Consider the following 21657-nt stretch of genomic DNA (forward strand, 5'->3'; position numbering starts at 1 on the left):
AATTCATTAAAGGTAAATCTTGGTTATATTACCCACAAATGCTGCCTGCGGGTTGTTGATAGAAAATAGTATGTAATAGGATAAATAATTTATTATTATTTTAATAATAGCCATACTGATAAGAAATGTTTTATTATCTTTCTTTCTTTAAACATTTTGAAATAATGATATCCTCACTGCCAAATTCTCATGTTGAGGATTTCATTTTCATAAAATTTAATATCTAATTAATTATTTGAATAAAGTTGTGAAAGAATTGAGTTAAAAGAATATGGGTTTTAGAACGCCCGCAGACAGAGACTTTATTCGTGACGACTGTCGCATTGCAACAGTTGCGGACATAAAATCCATGGTATATGGAGGTGCGCACGTGAGCTACTTGGCAATAATTTGAATTTGTATGAATTTTGGAATATTTTCCAATTGTTACCGTGACTAAAGTCTCTTGCAGCGGCCGCCCATAATCTACCTATAAGTAGAGAGTAAGCTAGGCAAAAACATGTTCATAGTTTGACAACACAGCGGGAACTTTTTTTTTAACTCTATTTTTTTCTATTATATTTACACAGGTAAGTAAACACATACATTTTTTTTACGTAGGTACAAATAAAATATGAAAAAAAAACATGTAATGGGATCAATTATTATACTAGTTACAATAATAATAAATAATAATTTTCAAATAATGACATCCTCAGCACGGGAGATCCCAATGAGGATATCGTTTACATAAAATTAAAATTTAATTAATTATTTAATAAAGTTGCGAAAGAATTGAGTTGAAAAGAATTCTAGTATTAAAAATTAAATTAAATGAAAAGAATGACATCAACGTATTTTTACACCTCCAATGAATATTATCTACAAAAAGTGATGGACAAGCTTATTTTTTATTGCACCTTCTAAAATTCTGTTTTCTTTTAAGAGTCCACCTTTTTTCGTTTACGAGATAAACCCTCCGGTGTGTATCTTTTCAATTCTCTCTTCTTACGAGTGCTCTGCCGAGAAGTTATGTCACTCTTATTTATCTGAAGAGCCGATACATCCTCGCAGAATGAAGCGTCCAGGTCTGGATTATAGTCCTCAATGTCTTTCTGTGACAAAATGTTGGGGGTGTCATTCGGTTCCTGCAGGATGTTGTTATGGTCTTCCAATGACTTGGAATCCAGATATGCACGTTTACCTTGGGATTGGCGGAGGTTGCTGAAATACATTGGCAGGATATTTGTTTGCAAAACGGTGTGGTTTACTAGTCGGGGGTGAGTTATACTGAAAAAAATAGATACATAGTCAATTATTTATAGATAAATGTATACATTTTAATAAAACTATAGTAGATTGATAATGTGACTTACTCTTCTGGGTTAATACTCGTGGAATAGAACACATTGTACCCTTCCAGTTCATTGATAAAACTACAGTAGATTGATAATGTGACTTACTCTTCTGGGTTAATACTCGTGGAATAGAACACCTTGTACCCTTCCAGTTCATTGATAAAACTACAGTAGATTGATAATGTGACTACTTTTCTGGGTTAATACTCGTGCAATAGAACACATTGCACCCTTTCAGTTCATTGATAAAACTACAGTAGATTGATAATGTGACTTACTCTTGTGGGTTAATACTTGTGGAATAAAACACCTTGTACTCTTCCAGTTCATTGATAATGTGCACAGCAGTTGTTCTTGACACCCGTAGATTTTGCCGGAGTACGTCCAGAGATATGTAACGGTGCTTATTACAAACTGCCAAAGCATTTCGAAATAGGCACATATTCTAGAAATTGAAAAAAAATATTTTGCATTGAAATCTACCATTCAAGCAATCTGAACAAAGACTTGATCTATTCTAACCATTGAATGAAGAAATGATTCCAACAGTATGTACAAATTAGATTACCCCCAGATTCCTACCCACCCCTCATACCTTTTGCCTTTCCAGAACTTCCTCTACTTCCTTTCGATAAAAATATCCCCCCATACAACATCCCCAAAAATGACTTTAGCCCTGAGGTTTTCTGTGTGGAGAAAATGTTTTAAAAATAGTGATGGCATACCCCCATTGGCCCCAGGGACTTTTGTGCGGTTTTCATATTTATAAAAAAACAACTTATTATCAACAGTTTGCATGGTTTGACTTGCCAGCAGAAAAAATCACTTTTTCTGACCAAAAAGTTTTAGAAATGAACAAAGTCAAAGATGCAACGAGGTATTTTTCTTTGTGCATTTTCAAATGGGATACAGTAGATTTAGTGCCGTTCCTGTGCGAGCGCAATTGGAGCAGTTTACTCCGGCGCCGACATGTAAGGCGCTGATAATACGTACCACAGCGCCCTTAAGGTTTTTACTAATAAGAATGATAACAACATTATAATATGGAACGAAGAACGAGGACACTGGCTAATGTTCGCGTTAAGAAAAAATCTTCGCAAAACACTGAAGTATTATATCCTCTCAAACAATAATATTCATTATGACTGCAAGTAGGTAGGTTCATACTAAAAATGAATCTTCCCGAATGATCCCACTTACTAAAAATAATTCTAAAAGGAATTATTGATCTTGTGTATCCATTATTGCTGAAAAAACTAAAAAGCTTTTTTGTTTGCATCGTGGTAAATCTTTATAACCTAATTGATGGCACCCTTTTCAGAGAGATATTGATTATTGGTGACATTTTATTATTATTATCTTACTGTATCAACCTTTTCTCTGCATTCCAAAAATTAGGTACATTATGTTGTATTTCAGAGATGGATTGCACTCGACTTGTGTTTGCTTTAGTATGTTTTTGTAATCGCTGGTGAGCCTACCATTAAACTCATTTTGTTTCTTCTAATGACCGGTCGGTGGCTGAGTTGACATTGCGTTTGGGTCCCATCCAGGCGTAGTGTGTTCAATTCCTCGGCTGGCTAATCTTCTATCACAACACAAGCAACATTTTCTGCTTACTGTGGTGGTAGTAGGAGATTTTCAAATATTGTCAGGTTATTCGTAACCTAAATGTATTTTTAAAAAAAGGCTCTAGATTTTTCTAGTCAACATTTTAAATTTTATTTTCCTATAACATTTTCGAGCAGATATTATTATGCTTGCAGTAAAAAAATGCCGTGTATTTCGCGCGTCTCTGAATAAAACTCTACGCAGATCATCAGTCAAATTAGGTGATATTTCACAATATTGAATGAACCAGATAAAAAACAAAGAGGAGTAAAAATGACTTTAAACAACATTATTTCAACTCACTTCTGTTTTATGATATTAGTTCAACATTTTTGCGTTTTTGAGGAATTGTGTTAAAACTTCAAGATTAGGTACTCAATCGTCAATCTTAATAAATTACGAATATAAATTTTGAGAATAATAATTATTTCCAAATTTTAAATTTCCTTACAAGGGTGATACACATAAAATCCTGGTTGTAGGACAAATCGGTTTTGCTAGATTCGTGCTTATCTAAATGAATCTGTTCAGTGGTCAAAATCTGAAGAACTGAAAAAAACAATAGTAAACATTCTTGTAAAATTAAATTTTAAATTTAAATTTAAATTTTTAAAAGAAAGACAAACATTCCCGGGTTACGAATAACCCAACAATGTTGGAAAATCTCCTACTACCACCACAGAAAGCCGAAAATGTTGCTTGTGTTGTGATGGAGGACTTAGCCAGCCGAGGAATCGAACACGCGACGCTCGGGTGAGACCCAAGCGCTATGCCCACTCAACCACTGACCGGTCGTTTTTTTCTTAATTCTTATTATAACTTGATTCCCGTGAAAATTTATATAAAATGTATCTACGAAAGCGAACATCAAAGCGTTTGACAAGAAGGCGTTTAAACCAGCGTTTCTTTGCATCAGTTTACAGGTAGCCAATCATGGGCGCGTGGAAGCGTTTCAGCAACGGTTTACAGGGCGCCAATCGCGGACGGGATCGAGAAGGCGTTTAATAAATAAACATTTAATTGTATCACGTAACACTCATAACACGTTCTTATTATGACTGGTTGTGTAAATGGTTACTTAGGTAGGGGCCAGGGCCGGTCCTGTGCAGCTGCAATTGGAGCAGTCCGCTCAAGTTGCCGACTTGTCAAAGTGCATTGGCCAAGGAGCCAAACCAAAAAATAACCAAACACAGCGCCCCTGTGGATTTTACTACTGCCTGGCACTGTTTGGCTCAGGGAAGGCCCTGGTTAGGACCACTATGTCTCACAGCTGCTGCACATTCATATTAAATTAAATTAAACCACTTATATTCAGGGTAGCAAGTGATAAACTCTGGGTCAGTACAAGTCTTCGTGAACTCAGTGATGAACTTGGGGTCAGTGCAACTCAGGTGGCGCACTTGTCGCAGTAGTGCTCCGGAAGATCCACCGGCGCCAGGAGTCCAAAGAATGTGGAATGTTGAATTTACCTTCTTATTTACTGTGAGCTCATTGATGAACTTGGGGTCAGTGCAAGTCAGGCGGGGGTCCTCTGTGGCGCACTTGTCGCAGTAGTGCTCCGGGGGATCCACCGGCGCCAGGAGTCCAAAGCATGTGGAATGTTGAAATTTTTTACAGGATCTAAAGTACATTAATGCCACAAATGAAAATCATAAGAATAAATTCAAACATTGTAGGTACGTACAGTATAGAAAAACATATACAGTGGAACCTCTCATAATGAGTCTCATCGCGTCACTCAATTGTGAGCCACTCGTTCCGCTAGCACGTTAGTGTCGCATGTGATCACAATTGTGAGCCACTCGTTCCGCTAGCACGTTAGTGTCGCATGTGATCACAATTGTGAGCCACTCGTTCCGCTAGCACGTTAGTGTCGCATGTGATCACAATTGTGAGCCACTCGTTCCGCTAGCACGTTAGTGTCGCATGTGATCACATATATTTCCAAATTTGTGTCAAGACATTATTTGTACTTGTATTTGTATATCATGGGACTGGAGATGGATAACAAGGCTATTGAAGAGCACAGTCAAGGGCTGACCATTGAAGAGCTTATGGAGTTGCATTGTGTTTCACAGCAAGAAGTTATGGAAGAGTTTGTTGGTGGAGTAGGAGGAAGTAGCAGAGCAACAATCTTCTGGCGCAAAAAGAGAAATGCTGAAAGCAATAGCCACAATGAAAATTATTCTGAAAGTCCCTGTAAGAACCTAGCATTGACGAAATCTTCAACAAACTTAATATCATAATATCTCTTAAAGAACTCTATTCTAAAACAATACTCCTTTAGATTCATAATTACAAAACACAAGCAAAAACAACTAACACAAATATTAGAAACACTAGATCTCAGGGTCAAAAACATAATAATAATAATAATAAGGGATGAGGTTTATAAGTATTTAGGATACCCACAATCAAATAGATTAAACCATACTAGTATTAAAAATGATATTAGGATTAAATTTCAAACTAGGATCAGGAAAATTTTAAAATGCAATCTATCTGCTAAAAATTTAGTAAAAGCAATAAATACTTGGGCAATACCTCTATTAACCTTTTAAACGCGTTAATTTGCTCCGTTTTATCTATACCCGTACGCGGTACATATTTTCAAATACCTATCCATGCAATTAAATGTCAAATTATAGCATTCTGGCATGATTTATTGGACTATATAGACAGAACAGATTATTCTCCACAATATGAAAACAAATCCTCGTGTGTCAACACTCTTAGATGTTTATAAAAACAAAAACATAAAATTTCATACAAAGACGTACCGTATCTTTTGAATGTGGTCCCGCCATTCACTCGGCGTCATAAATAAACCACTCTCGGTGTGTGTGTACTTAGGCCACTGTGTTTATAGACACAAGTGGGACACCATGATCACTTATCATCCTTAGTTATGAAAAGTTGTGAATGACAAACTAGTACTAACGCCATCCGTTGGCAAAAATGTAAACTAAAGGACTAAAAGGCGCGAAGAGGCGCACTTGGTTATCGATCTTTTTTTATGAAATACAATTTTATTTTTGAGAAATTCTTGTAGATGTCAGCATCGTGATAGTTCTACAAATGTCCAAGTGAGCAAGAAATACATTTATGACGAAAGAGAGCGGGAATATCGGCCGTCAAAGTTGCCGTATCAACTGTTGATACAGCCGCGTGTGAGTATAGACTTTTTGCCGTAACAACAGTTGATACGGCCGCGTGCAAAGAGTTAACGTACTCATTTGGCATAATTAAATGGTCTAATACAGATTAAGATAACTCAGAAAGATTAATTAGAACTACTCTAACTAACTAACCATCACGCCGTTTCCCCGCAGGGGTAGGCAGAGAGGACGGACCGCCAAACAACTCGGTCTTGGCACACACTCTTGCCTCATTCACATTCATACATCGTCTCATACATACTCTTCTATTGTTCTGACTCTTGACATGGCCCGACTCAAGTAACTGATTCACTTGGTCGTGCCATGTCTTCCTCGGGCGTCCCCGACTTCTGCTACCATTCACATTTGCATCGTATATTCTCCTTACACTCCTTTCTTCGCTCATTCGCTCTACATGCCCAAACCATCTAAGCGTCCCTTTCTTGATCTTACTCATTACGCTTACATCAGCCTTGCACTCTTCATGGTTTTACCACACATACGCCTCAGGGATCTCATTTCAACAGCATTCAATCTACTTTCATCCTTTCTTTGCCAGTTCCATGCCTCACTTCCATACATCAGGGTAGGTACCAGCACTCCATTGTGGACTGCTAACTTCGCTTCTTTGGACAATTTTTTGTTAGTGCCAACTGCGTTCAGTCCTCCATTAATGGAGTTACCTGCATTTACTCTTCTTTCAATATCTCTGTCAGCCTTCCCATCTCTTGTAAACATGCTTCCTAAATACACAAATTCATCCACCTGCTCCAAGTATTCCTCATTCACAGCTATATTGCACACTGTTTTCGTACTTTCTCTTTCAAACACCATTACTTTAGACTTACTTACATTCATCATTAACTCATTCTTCACGCATAATTCGTTCATCCTAGACATGAGAGACTGCAGATCATCCATATTATTAGCAATCAGCACCGCATCATCAGCATACAACAGGCAACATACTTTCAGATTACTCAAATTCGCGCCCAATCCCACCTCTTTCAATTCTTGCATACAATTATCCATGTATAGATTGAATAACCATGGTGACATTACGCAGCCTTGTTTAACACCTTTTGTGATATCAAACCACCCCGTAAAACCACTGTTTACCCTAACACATGCAACGCTTCCCTCATATAGAGATGCAATTGCCTGAGTCAGATTCGCATTCACTCCATACTTGGACAACACCTTCCATAGCTTTTTCCTGTCGACTCGGTCATATGCTTTTTGTAGATCTACAAAGGCACAGAAAAGTTTCTGGTTTTTTGCCAGAAACTTCTCGGTGAGCATGCGCAATGAGAAGATCTGGTCCATGCACCCCCTTCTACTCATAAAAGCATCTTGCACATCCCATATTTTATCCTTTGTTTCCTTTCTTACCCTTTCAATCAAAATTCTACCATACAGCTTGCCAACTGAACTTAGCAGGCTAATAGCCCTATGATTCCCACATTCCATACGTGACCCTTTACCTTTGTATAATGGCATGATCACTGCCCTTCTCCAATCTAAAGGCGTGTAACCTTCCTTTAAACATTGGTTAAAAAGATTGCACAACCATGTGAGAATTATACGGCTACCTCCTTTAAAATATTCAGCAGCAATATTGTCGAAACCGACAGCCTTACCATTCTTCATACACTTAATTGATCTTTCTATCTCATCCATGCTAATTTTGGTAACATTCAGTCCATCATCATTCATATCTGATTCGCCGCTAGAATCACTGTCACTCACTTCACTTTCAAAGACTTCCTCGAAATACTTTATCCATCTCTCTTTTATTTTTTCCTCATTCGTCAACATTTTTCCATTTTTCTATTTTATTACTTTCATGCTTCCGGTTTCAGGGCCACACCGGGACCTTTTGACTTCCTTCCAAAACAACTTAATGTTTTCTTGGAAATGGTTTGTCATTTTCATTCCTTCTTCCTCTTCCAGGCGTTTCTTTCGTTCTTTCACTCCAACTCTTACTTTTTCCTTACATTCCTTATATACTTCTTTCGCTCGATCCTTCTCTTCGCTGGAAGCACTGCCAGCCGCAATCAGACATAACCATGCTTTCTTCTTCTCTGAGACCAGTGCTTTAATCTCATCATCCCACCATGCATCACCTTTCTTCCTACCTTGCGTACTTATTCCACAAACCTCTCTAGCAGATTCACAAAGACTCACTTTTATGTGGTTCCATGTTTCGTCTATGCTTAGACTGTCCATTTTTTTCTCATTCAATCTCATCTCTGCACAATTCACTTACTTACTTCTCTCATTATCGTTTTGTAGTTTTTCTATTTTGATTCTTGTTGGAGTTAGTACCGTTTTCACTTTAGAGCGCCAACCGCGAAAGAGGTTTACTCTCGACACCACCAGAAAGTGGTCAGTTTCAACCTCTGCCCCTCTGAAAACTCTCGTGTCCTCGGTAACGGCTCTCAACCTAGAGTCAATTACTACAAAATCGATAATTGACCTCTCATTTCCTCTTTCCCACGTATATTGGTGGATACCTTTATGATCGAAAAAAGTATTGGACACAAACAGGTTCCACTCTAAACATACTTCAAGTATTCTGTTACCGTTGTTATTCGTTCTTTTATCCCCAAACATACCTAAGGCCGATCCAAATCCGTCACGTCTAATTCCTACCCACCCATTCAAATCGCCTGCCATTATAATCCTTTCATTAATATTTTTCAGTCTCATTACATCATTCACACAAGTTTAATTGCCATCATCCAAATTCAGCTATAGAACGAATTAATTTACCTAGAAATTTAGGAGGTAGAGGTATAGTCAAAATAACTTCTTTGAAACATAATCAGGTAGAAATGCTAAGAACTTTTTTCCATAGGAAAGCTCATAGCTCAGAAATGCACAAAATAATTTGCAAGGCAGATAGAAATATTACACCTTTTAATTTATACGGTGAGAATGCCAACATTTGTTTGACGAAAATTTGTCAACATACGTTTGGTTGACATAATTGAAGTGTTTTGCATGTAAAATTTTATTTGACCAGGAATCTAATAATTCCTGGTTGGGATTTATAAAAATGTGATGTTACAAAAAATACACTTATTATTATTATATGGGAAACTGTTAAATCATACATTGAGAAACATCACCGTAATAAGGAGGTGGCTAAGCGTTCTACAAATTTATTCAATGATAATGGCTGTCTAACTAGTTATTTCGATTTTTTAATTGTTTTTTGCAAATTGTAATCGCGTTTCAGGTTGTTACATTATGTATGTAATTTTATTTGAAAATAATAAAAAAAAAAAAATCTCTTATTTTTTTGGAATGGAACGCATTATCGTATTTTACATTGATTTAAATGGGAAAAATTGTTTCGCTTAACGAGTATTTCACATAACAAGTAAGATTCTGGAACGAATTATGCTCATTTTGAGAGGTTCCACTGTAATATGAATTTGTTAAATGTTTCGTCATTTTTTTGAATTTTGAGAGTGGGTATGTAAAATTAAAAATATAAAGAAGTCTAGAGATTCAAATGCACATAGCGAAAGGCATAAATTGAAACAGATTTTTTATCATTTCAATATTTTCATGTCCGATGTTAATTATCCTCTCCTTGAACAACTCCAATGTGGCAAAATAAATATAAAATAACAACATGCTAAAATGAGTGCATAACAGTGTTTTGTCAATAAGTTTTTTGTGGCATTGGTATACGAACTGGCATTGAATGTTATCTTCGAAGAAGCCCTTTCCCCAGGGACACTGCCGTTTCACGTCTCCCGCCTCGTGCATTGTCTGCCCGCTTACTTAAATGATTGCCGAGTGAGTGCTAGATGTAATAATGAGTATGTATACGAACTGGCATTGAATGGTATCTTCCAAGAAGCCCTTTCCGCAGGGACACTGCCGTTCCACGTCTCCCGCCTCGTGCATCGTCTGCCCGGGTACTGAAATGATTGCATCACATCACATCAATTACTATTTGTTAATCTTACCATTAAACATTTATTAACTTTAGATGATTATTTAGTATGATATTATTGAAAATATTAACAAAAGTTTCTCTTACATACCCCGATGTATGGAAGTGAGGCATGGAACTGGCAGAGAAAGGATGAAAGTAGACTGAATGCTGTAGGAATGAGATCCCTGAGGTGTACGTGTGGTAAAACCATGTATGATTGTGTGAGAAATGTGGAGATCCACAAAGAGTGCAAGGCTGACATAAGCGTGATAAGTAAGATTAAGAAAGGGATGCTTAGATGGCTTGGGCATGTAGAGCGAATGAGCGAAGAAAGGAGTGTAAGGAGAATATATGATGTGAATGCAAATGGCAGCAAGCAAGTCGGGGACGCCCGAGGAACACATGGCACGATCAAGTGAATCAGATACTCGAGTAGGGCCATCTCAAGAGTAAGAATAATAGAAGAGTATGTATGAGACGAATGTGAATGAGGCAAGGAGTGTGTGCCAAGACTGAGTTTTTTGGCAGTCCACCCTCTCTGCTTACCCCTGGAGAGTGGCGTGATGGTTAGTTACTTAGTTACCAAAACTTTCTGGTATCTTGTTTAATGGCCCTTTTTACCTAGGGCAACATAAATATCATAAATGTGAATTATTGCTAAGACAATGTTTTTTTAAGTTAGTAGGTATAACTGTTAGATTTTGACATTCAGCATCACAGATAGACATACAGATCTGATATAACGGATACATTACATATTGTAATTTGTTTCTCAAATATTTCCTTAAATTGTTATTGAATATCCCTGAACTCACCTTTGCTGCTTTTGGTTGTGTTTTCTCCAATGTCACCCTGGAACCATAATATATAATAAATACCTACACTATAATAATCTCAAAATTAAATCATTTGAAAGCAAACGAGAATAGGAATAGGGAATTACATGAAGATTTATCATAATATAAAAAAAATAAAAATATATTTAAACATTTCAACACATGTTTACTACACAAAAAAGGGCATGCATCAGCAATTTACCAGCAATCCCTTCTTAGTCTAATTCTCATTCTTTATTTACACACATGTGTTATTTACATTTATAGAGATTTACTCTTTCTTATTAACACACTTTAATCGGGAAGAGTAGTTCTACCCGTTCGGTCGATTGATGCTTAACGTCGGGAAGGGTAGTTCTACCTTCTGCGCCCGCCTCATTTCAATGGCAGAAAAGAAGAAATTATCTGATGTTTTTTTATGAATATTATATACCAATCTCTTTATAAAGGTCCCAACTATATGTACATAATTATCAAATTGCAATGCAAGTCTTTTTTTTGTATTTATCTTGGAGTCTTTTGTGTACATCGATATTTCAACTAAAATGGCCATTATTAATGAACACCTGACACTTGATAGGTATTGCGTTTGAAGATCAACAAAATAAGTAATTTAGATAACATATTCTGTTATTCTAATAATTCAATTCCTGGAACCAGGGTTTTTATGACCATGAAACCCGAAAAAAATCTTTCTATCTCTGTTCCGCACCCACTCAACTTCTAGGTGCGAGCGAGAGGAGAGTGTCGAGCATTTAAAAACAGCAGGTATCGGCAAACACAGTTAGGCGGACCATAATAAATATTTACAAGTGCGTGCCAGTTTTTAAAAAGCAAATTGTCCTACGGTTGTGTTCCGAGGAGATAATATTTATATTTGCTTTTTCAAACCTTTCAAAATGGATTCTGAAAATTACGAAAGTGATAACGAAATCGTCGCAGATAATTTATCTGCCTGTTCTAGTAATTATTTGCCTGAATTCCATAGTGAAAGAGAAGAATCTAGTGGAAGTGAAGAAATTCCTTGTAGGAGAAGAATGTCAGTGATGCCATTACAGTTCAGTGATTCTGAAGAAAGTGATATGGAGGAAGAACAAGGAAATATTAGATGAACAATTTTTAGACGTAAACTGTAACTGATTATATAAAGGTGATTAAAAACTTAAACCTAATAGTGTATGGTGAAAAAAATAAACAATATTATGTGAGCAATACGAGAAGCATTCTACGCTAAGTGATTATTTTAAATTTCATTTGAAAAAATAACCAATATTATTAGCACGTTCCGATGGTTTTGGTCCGCTGTATCGTGCGAGAGGCAATTGCACACGTGGTATTTCAATGAGTAATAATGTGTTACTCTGACGATACTTGAGAAGTGGCAATTGTTTTTGTTTTTATAATGATTTGGGCTTGGTGAAAATATAATAATTTGTAATTTTATAAAATTGAAACCTAGTTTATACTTAAAAAATTGAATACTAATTACTCAACAATGACTTTGTTTTCGATTTATTATGTTGCATTAGAAATAATACTTGGTTTTCAGCTACAAATTATATAGCTTGGGTATGCTGAGTTAGTATGTAGAAAATTTTATTGAAATATTTCCATTATTTACGAAGATATAGCGATTTAAAACAAATTAAACAAATTCGCGCGGGACCTTTATTTTCGCCCGTTTTCAGCGGTCAGCCGGCGAAAAAATAACCCGATCAAAGTGTGTTAAAACTGCTTATGTTTTACGCATGCCTAGTTTATCAATACCTAATGTTTAAACTATTTTTTGATGTATTATTATTACGAGATTTAGACGCTAGCATTTTTGAAAATTTAAAGTTCCTACGAAATTCCTGTTTTTATGTAACTATATATGGAATGTTCCATGTATATATTGATATTGTAACGTTAAAAAATTATGCAAATTTAAATTGTCAAAGTAGTGCCCGACTATTGTTTTGTTGAAAGTTTTTCGGGTGGCTGCCCTGCGATCGGTTGTACGGAGCGGGCGAGATATCGCGTGCAGAAAGGACCGGTGACAATACGGGGGAAAAACGAACGGACACGCTGTTTATTTGGAGGACGATTCCGCGGCGCTGAGATTGGCTTGACTATTTTATTAATTAAAAAGTAGACTAGTTGAGACGAGTTCCAAACGCGCCATTGGGGCGATTGAGTATGTACGTTGCGTTTTGCCAGACAAATTTATATCAAAAAATGTAAAAGAGCACGCGGATACCATCAACCGATCCTTCGGAGAATGAAGGATACAGACTTTCCGTGTAAACTAACCAAACATAAAACAAATGTTTTGACTCCTGGGCGAGATCAACCTGTTCTTTGTTCGAGTGTTGTTGTTCGGTGAGATTAAAATATACAATCAGTTATTTGGATTATAAAATAGTTTTATTTGTGAGTGTTTATGAAGCATAATTCCTTGGAGACTACACTGGATTACCAAGCATGCTGTCGGGGTGACACAAAGATGAATCCTCGTTGTCCCCGCGCAGCCTGCCAAACGTTCAATGGATGCTGGTTCCTTCCCACGAATCTCTACCTGGAGCTAACTCATTCGGATTTCGCGGGGACCTGTCGCCTTGCTCACCGCTGGCGGACTCTCCAGACACCCTCAGACAGGACAACATGATCAAGGTTCTTCAATGCTTTCACACATTCTGCCCTCCTTGCCCTAAGGCTAACCCCATCATAGCCCTGGTGATTGACAAGGGTCCATGCTCATCAGACATGACAATATATATTTGTATATATGTATGTGTATGTGTATGCATATATATGTACCCGCCTCAGAACAGAAATCTTCTAGTGAGGCGGGTTACTTTCATGTTTGTGATTATGATGATGTTATTGCAATAAACGCCCGGGTTGCCGGCAATTAAAAAAAAATATATATATATAAATGTATGAAGCAAAACTTACTTGGAAATTGAATAGATTATCACCAGCAAAAAGATTTTCCATGCCCTTGTCGAATAATGTCATTGGGGGTTCAAGAATATCATACTGAAATTAATAAAGAAAACATTATAGGTAGGTTCGGGTTGTGGGCCACACAGGGTCGACTGGCCGACTTGGCAAGGCACTAATAATACCTAATAGTGCGCCCTTTAGGTTTATACTAGCGCCAGGCGCTGTTTGGTTAGGGCCAGCTCTCCGCCCACATCTATCTCCCTATTATAACAACAATCCTCTCGCCACTTTTGTATGTTTGTAAAAGACACAAATATACCACAATTAATTTACATATCATTAGAAGAATTAATTATTATTTTATTTGAGTATATTTAGGAAACATACAGTTAGACATGTGAATTAATTTTGCATTTAAGATGTTGAGTATAAAATAAACCAGTTAATTTCAATTTACAATCTTTTTTATGGTTACAGGTTAGGAAGAAAGTACATAGATATTTAAAGTAATTAGTAAAGAGTTTTGGGCGTATTTTGATTTGAATTGTTGTGTGTAAAATCTGGTATTTCGTTCAGGTCAACAAAATACAATCTTTTCTAATAGAGCTGGTGAGTCAATAAGGCAAGTTCACAATCTTTTATAGAAAACAGTATGTCAAAACTTTTTCTTCGTTTTTTTTAACCACTACCCCAAAATATTTTTGCGTAAGTCGATATTATCCCTTCCCCCCATTTTGAAAAGAAGACAATCAATGTTTATTTAAATAAACATTATTTATTGAATTTATTTACACGGAATAAAAAGTTACATGAAAATAGAAGTATGTAACAGACAAACAAAATAAAATTCTCAAATTGGATTAAACAAAAATTCAGATTTTCAGGTTTCCTTTTCAGTTTTTGGAGAAATGATTTTGCTTCATGTTTGATACAATTACTTCAAAATTGGAACTTTTGTTCACAAAGATAGGTTGTTGCAAATGGCAGCAACTTTATTACCGCCTCCTCATGTGCAATTTTGAAAGCCTTCGTAGCTTTTGACATCAAAAAAGACGATAGATTGGCTTTGCTCTCAAATTGAATACGTGCTTCAGTATTAGATCGAAGTTCAAGTATTGTTTCTGCCAAACCCGGAGGTTCTTCTGGTGTGTTAGCAATTTCACATTTAGGGATCTACAACCCAATTGAAAGTCTGTGTATCAAGATCTGGAAAGTAGTCAGAGAACCGCTCTCTGAGTTTGGTAAGATGTTTTATAACTGTATCCCTGATGTCATCAAAAGTAATATTTTCACAGTCTTCCAAAAACAAAGCTAACTTTGAAAAAGAAGCTATCTTGTTCTGTTCTGCTTTCTGTCTCCAATATTGAAGATTTAATCTAAACGCTGACAGTATTTCGCTGGCTGAAATGATATTAATATTTTTTTCCTTGCATTTATTTGTTCTATATATTTATATTCTCAAATATGTGAGTTAAATATGCAAGATGTGCAACCCACAAGGGGTTTTTAAACTTATCTGCGAGAATATTCTTTTGATTAAACATAAAAATTTCGAGTTTGCTTTTGAGAGCCCATATTCGATTGAGAACATTTTCGCGAGAGAGCCACCTTACTTCTGTATAATAAAGTAGGCTCGTATATTTAGTTTCACCGTCCTGACATAATTCACCAAAAAGCCGCGTCTCTTACTTTTCTCGCACACACCTGAATTGATTAAGTTTGTAAAAATACTAACACGTTTATGAATTAGCAACCTAGAAAAATTTCCTTATTACCCCAAAAAAAACATTTTTACCCCATTTGGGGTAATTTACCCCGGTTCCCCGACCGCTGGTATAGAGTGATAGGCTTACATTGATGATTTTCAAAGCGATACGACATTTTCAATTCGGTTAATATAAGTTTGGTATTGAGTATTTCAAATGACAGATGCAAATTCGAGATGAGATCTTACTTATGCCATATATAGTAGTTTAAGGTTTATTGAATGGTTTTATGATCCGTAGAATGAAACCCATTTGTTTGTAGGCTTTTCTAACATGTGTTCAACATGATCTTTAAATAACAATTTAGAGTTAAGTAACACTCTAAGGCAGTGGTTCTTAACCTTGTTGGAGGTACTGACCCCCACCAGTTTCATATGCGCATTCACCGAACCCTAAGAAATCAAGAATTTGGAAAAATGAATATAATTCTTTTTAATTCAAAACATATGTTTATATTTAGAGATATGTGTACACAATGAATAAAACCAATAAAGAACAAAACCATTAAGAACAAAGAACAAAACCACAAAAATTATATATGTTTTACATGTGAATCCAGGGTTAGTTAGGGTAGTAATTTTGACATTTCGAGTAGAGTGAGTGAACTAGTTAGGAAGGTGAGTATTACGGTGATATATAAGATGGGGCAAAAGTAATCACCCGATGTTCTTTTGCTGTAATTTTTTTTTTATGATAAACTTTGGTACTGCTTGTGAAATTTGTTTATTTAATCCATAATCGATTCATGTCTTGTTGATTTGTATTCTGCGTTTGTTTACTTCACAAATGTCAAAACCGAATTGACATTTGGCGCCATTTGCAAAAGTTATAGCGTATTCCAATAGGGTGATTACTTTTGCTCCACCCTGTACATATTCGTCCGACCACTTTCTTTTTTTTTTCGACATAGTTAGCATGATGTGATTAAAATATTAAGAAAGGTATCACACGACTAACAATCACGATAGTTACAATATGACTACTGGGCGCACCAAATTCCATGCCGCACAGATCCATCCACAGGCCAAGCGATGTAGCGTCATCACCTGCAGCCAATGATGAACAAGCGTGTCGTGTCATCACGAATCATATGAGTCAGTGGTATGTCTTGAGCTCCGCCGAACCCGCGAGACTGACTCACCGAACCCCTGGGGTTCGATCGAACCCGGGTTGAGAACCACTGCTCTAAGGTCTCTGATTTTTTCAACTCGTTGAAGAGAAATGTGGTTCAGGTTGTAAGTACGGATGATTGGGTGATTTTTAAGTGAAAATGTTATCACATTACATTTGTTTATGTTTAGAAATAATTGATTTTGTATGCAATATTCATTAATTTTATTAATATCTTCTTGTAATTTTTTACAATCAACTACTGAGCTTATGTATTTGTATATTTTTATATCGTCTGCATAAATAATAAAACCAGAATGACTGAAGACATTTTTGATGTCATTGAAGTACCGGAAAATAAATACCACCATAAAAAAAAGTTTTCACTATCTCATTAATTTTATAAATTTTTTATATCACTAAATACAAAAGTGACAATGTGACCGTAAACAGGTATATTTCTAGATAAGTACGTACCATGATTAACCTGTGTTAAAGTGCCAATGTGACCGTAAACAAGTACATTTCTAGATAAGTACGTACCATGATTAACCTGTGTTAAAGTGACAATGTGACCGTAAACAGGTACATTTCTAGATAAGTACTTACCATGATTAATCTGTGTTAAAGTGACAATGTGACTGTAAACAGGTACATTTCTAGATAAGTATGTACCATGATTAACCTGTGTTAAAGACAAAATAATAATTTTGGATGTATTTTAATCTTACTTTTAACATTTTTATTTCTAAAATGGTTTCTATAATATGTATTTTTTTAATTTATTGTTTTACCATAACATGTCCTTTTCCCTTATGTTTTATTGTTTGTTCTGCAAAATATTATTTTGTTATTCTTCATAAATTATATTGTCATGAGCCTAGTGTGGTACATAGTTGAGAAAATCACCAAAATGTTACTTTTACTGAATACATTGAGTTCACACAAGTATCGCCCTGCTGAAAGGTCACATTCAGAATCGAAACACTGTTAGAAATGGCTTTAACCATATTTAGTGACCAGATCTGAGGAGCCAGGAACTTCCCAACCTTCCTCACCCCCATCTCCTTCCCCTCCCTTTTGCCTTCAGCTTCACAACACGCCCCAATTGTGGATGCCTTGTCCCCAACTGAATTAGATAAATGTAACACAGATTGATTGGACTGGGAATAAGTATAAAATAAAATAAATATATTTTCATACGACTCACTGTTGGAGAAATGATGGCCTCTTGATTTAAAATTGGTTCATTTTCAATGGGCGTTGATTCACCATTTTCTTCATCTGAATTCTGAAAATAATCAAAAAATCTTTTAGCGAGATAAGAGTCCGGAACAACAAAAGAACGGTTAGGAAGCAAGCACTCTTACCTTTGGGGCCGGGGAAGGGTTCTGACAGGGCGAGGGCGGAGGCACGAGCTTGGAGGTGACCAAGCGTATTGCGTGGCACGGGGTGGTCAAGTCCCCGATGAGGATGCGCTGCCAGTCGCTGGGCTCATTCGGCTCATTGGCTCGACCCACCACAGTATACCCAGGGGGCTCGTAGTCAGGCGGAGTCACTGCATACAGTACTTGGTTATAACTCTGTCATATTGCTACACATGTATTGCAACTTTATCTAAATCACAACTTACCGTCATAGTAGTATAATTTCATTGACATTTGGTAATTTTTAGGAAATTTGCCTAAGCCTTTGGCCACGGCGGTGCTGGCCTTAAGGAAGTTCAGGGTATCATCCATAATACTGGAAGCTCTGCAAGTATTTATATAAAAACATCCTCAATGAAGAACAGAGTACAAAGTACCAACAAAATTTAAACCCTCTGATAGGCAATGTGGCCTAATCAGGCCATTTTGATTTTTCAAAAGCGATTTCCGTTGACTTTTTGGCAAGCGGTATCAATATACTATACAACTCCGATAGGCAATGTGGCCAGGCCATTTTGATTTATAAAGCGATTTCCATTGACTTTTGGGCAAGCGGTTTCAATATACTGTACAACTCGGCGTCGAATTGCCGATGTGTGTGCGTTTAGTTAGTAGAAGAAAAAAAAATTAAAACAAAAACTTCAAGGGCTTTACCACATTGCCTGGACAGGCCATCGAATATGTATCAAGGTCAAGGTAGGTCTACGATTCGGAAACCAACTACCCGAGCAGAGGTTAAATTCACACCAGAAAACTTCCAGATGCTGATCATGAAGATGCACTGGTGGTATTAAAACATATTAACACGTTCATACACACTATTTTCACACCTGCCTTTATATAAAACTAGTTTGATAGCCCACACTTCTTATATAGTCTTGCCAGGCCACATTGCCCATCGAAAGGGGTAAAAGTACTCATACTCCTCTCGGAGGGTTAAAGATTTGTTTGACTTACTCGTCTGGCATTTCAAAAGTGATATTTTCACGGTTGTATTTAATACTTAATTTGGTTTCTTCTATTGGTACCTCTGGCCGTTTCGAATCAAAAAGGCTAAGCACGACAGTTTTGAGCTGAAATTTAAAAAAAAATATACCTAGATGTTATTTATAAATATAATAGGGAAAATTCTCACAGAACTTGAACAATTTATCAAATTTCAAAGTTAATATTCAAGTCCTGTGAAAGTTCTATTCAAGTTTCCTGAAACTACTGACACTTAGGACGGGTTGTTTCGGAGGATTTGAGCAATTCTTAAAATTTCAAAGTTAATTTTCAAGTTCGCAAAACGCAAAATATTTAATTAATCTTGTCCAATTCCGCTGCAAGGTTAATACGCAAAAAATAAAATAAACAACTACAAGAAGTAACTATTTGTGTGATGGGAGATGGTAGAAGATGCATAGTTCCATTTTTTCTCAAAGTTAAGTTTGAAGGTTAGGAAATACGAACAAATTATTAAAATAACTCAAACTAAACCCTAAAAACCTATATTGCGCATATTTACTTAAACCCCCTACTTCGATTCGATATTTATGTTCAAATCGAGTGTTGTTTTTTTAAAGAGCCTTTGCATGCAGCAGAATTCGACAAGTTTACCAAAACTTACATATTTCTTATCAATAGCATCTTGGAAACCCGTTATCCAAGAATGGAATATATTAGCTTCGTGGCAACCAGATTTTTGTTTCAGCATCGGAATAATTTGTCCATTCACTTTTTCTAAACAGTATGCATTTTTCGGGAATATCCCTCTATTGTATATAACTGAACTCAGCGTAACATTGGTAAGAGTTTTCAAATACTCCAAAGATCCAGTATAACTTTTATTAGCTGTTAAGTGAAACTCATCCAACCATTTTCTCAACTGGAAAAAAGGTAAATATTAGAAAATAGAGGCACGCTTAATACTTACATTTTATTTTTAAAACACTTTTTAACAGAAGTATTTCAGTTCCCAGAAATGGTAAGAAATACATTTTAGTTGTTTTAATTGCGAAAAGTCAAAAATATTAATTTATTTTACCATTATTGTCGTTTCATATCAACACATCTTGGGAAACTATTTTTTAAAAGTAACAATTTTTTACACTAAGTATTTATATAACATGTATTTTCAATAGTTTTTTTTCTCTGGGGGTTTAGATTAAACGCACAATTGTATTACAATTGAAAATTTACATCAATGTGTCTGTAAATATAAATGAAATTAATATAATCTCACCTCAGTCTGCATACAAAGCGCCATTTTTCACTAAAAGAAAATCTGTTTTGCCGCTTTTGTCGACAGCGTTTTTTTGTGGCTTCTCAACATTGATAGAAGTGGCCATACATAAACCACCATCAGATCACTAGGTATGGATGATTTCTCTATATCTATGGTCTCCGTGAGTTATGGACATAATGTTCCATTCAGACTCTTAAACCCCGTTCACACAGAGCAATTTTAGTTGATCAAGTCGGAGTTGAATCACACTTGAAAGCTAATCGATAAGTGTGAACAGCCTTTCAAGAGAGTTGACCAAGTTTTTAGTTGAACGACGAAAGTTGAAAGCCCGTCTACTTTTGTTGTTCAAGTATGAGTCATCGTTCGATTTTCCCGCCGAATCGAAAAGTATAAACGTGTTTCACGTCACTTGCGATTTTTAGTTCCCTGCGGTCGAAAGTAGACGTTAGATATCTCTCCTGAGTGATTTATTTAGGCGTACCTAGTTCCTACCATCATGAGATCTACTTCAATGAAAAAATGTATTAAGTGGTCGGATATGATGTTTAAATTTATGGATCTATACCAAATCCATCCTTATCTTTGGGATCAGAAGCAAGAAGTTTACAAAAATAAGAATGCCCGTGATACTGCAGTTAATAATATTATCTTTGAAATGTTTATTGTAACTTAGTAGTTATTATTATTAAATAACACGTCTCTGAATGTTTCAAAAATAATATTTTTTTATCTTCATAACAAATTTTAAGGCATCATCTATTGCAACAAACACTTATTTTATAAACAATGATATCGTATTTTTTTAGGAACTCTGTGCATACAAGCCAGACTTGAAAACGAGTCCCCCTTTGCCAGGTATCTTAGCGTGATTTGTAACTTAGTTATTGCCGGGACAGCCGCGAACCAAACTGTGTCCTGTTTTTGGATTTTTTCTTGAATCTTAGACAGTATATCAAATTGTTCTTCCAAAATTTGCAAGTGATTGTGATCGCCTTCGGTATCTTCTAACGCCTTATAAGTATATTCTTATAATCCATATTTTAGCCCACATACGAAGTTTTTTGTGCTTTTTCAAATTCTAAAGTTCGTTCCGTAAAAGGTCCGAAATCATAGCGACGCACGCAGCGATAACTTCACTTTACGCCATCTTGATTAACAAAATCGGTTTGAGTTAAATTAAAACGTCTGAACGACAACTTGTTCAATTTTTGTCGTTAATAAAAGTCGTTCAACTAAAATCGCTCTGTCAGAACGGGGCATTATTTATGCTCGGTAGACAAGAGAGTGGTTTATTTATGGTAG

General features: G+C 36.1%; 1 protein-coding gene across 1 annotated transcript; it reads right to left on the reverse strand.

Annotated features, from left to right (window-relative positions):
* Nucleotides 1–768: 768 nt before the first annotated feature.
* On the reverse strand, nt 769–20401 carry LOC149420731 (uncharacterized). Its single transcript, XM_089636281.1, has 12 exons — nt 20353–20401; nt 19738–19995; nt 19086–19201; nt 18335–18453; nt 18072–18259; nt 17912–17992; nt 13835–13918; nt 10877–10913; nt 9957–10044; nt 4418–4568; nt 1616–1782; nt 769–1269 (listed from the first exon to the last, which is right to left on the reverse strand). Exons 1-12 carry the CDS (start codon nt 20374–20376, stop codon nt 921–923), a joined length of 1662 nt encoding a protein of 553 aa, XP_089492407.1. The 5' UTR covers nt 20377–20401; the 3' UTR covers nt 769–920.
* Between the last annotated feature and the right edge of the window lie 1256 nt (nt 20402–21657).

The sequence above is a fragment of the Hesperophylax consimilis genome, chromosome 10, assembly GCF_061612785.1.
Source record: "Hesperophylax consimilis isolate HC1 chromosome 10, BYU_Hcon_1.0, whole genome shotgun sequence".
NCBI classification, from domain to species: domain Eukaryota; kingdom Metazoa; phylum Arthropoda; class Insecta; order Trichoptera; family Limnephilidae; genus Hesperophylax; species Hesperophylax consimilis.

Bases quoted from the DNA above. Each gene is read 5' to 3' on its own strand.
- LOC149420731 (XM_089636281.1), bottom strand. From the start codon at position 20,376: ATGGCGCTTTGTATGCAGACTGAG. The intron at 10,045-10,876 runs GTGAGTTCAGGG...CAATCATTTCAG, and splicing joins CACAACCAAAAGCAGCAAAG to TACCCGGGCAGACGATGCAC. The intron at 4,569-9,956 runs GTTCGTATACAT...AATGTACTTTAG, and splicing joins GAAGATACCATTCAATGCCA to ATCCTGTAAAAAATTTCAAC.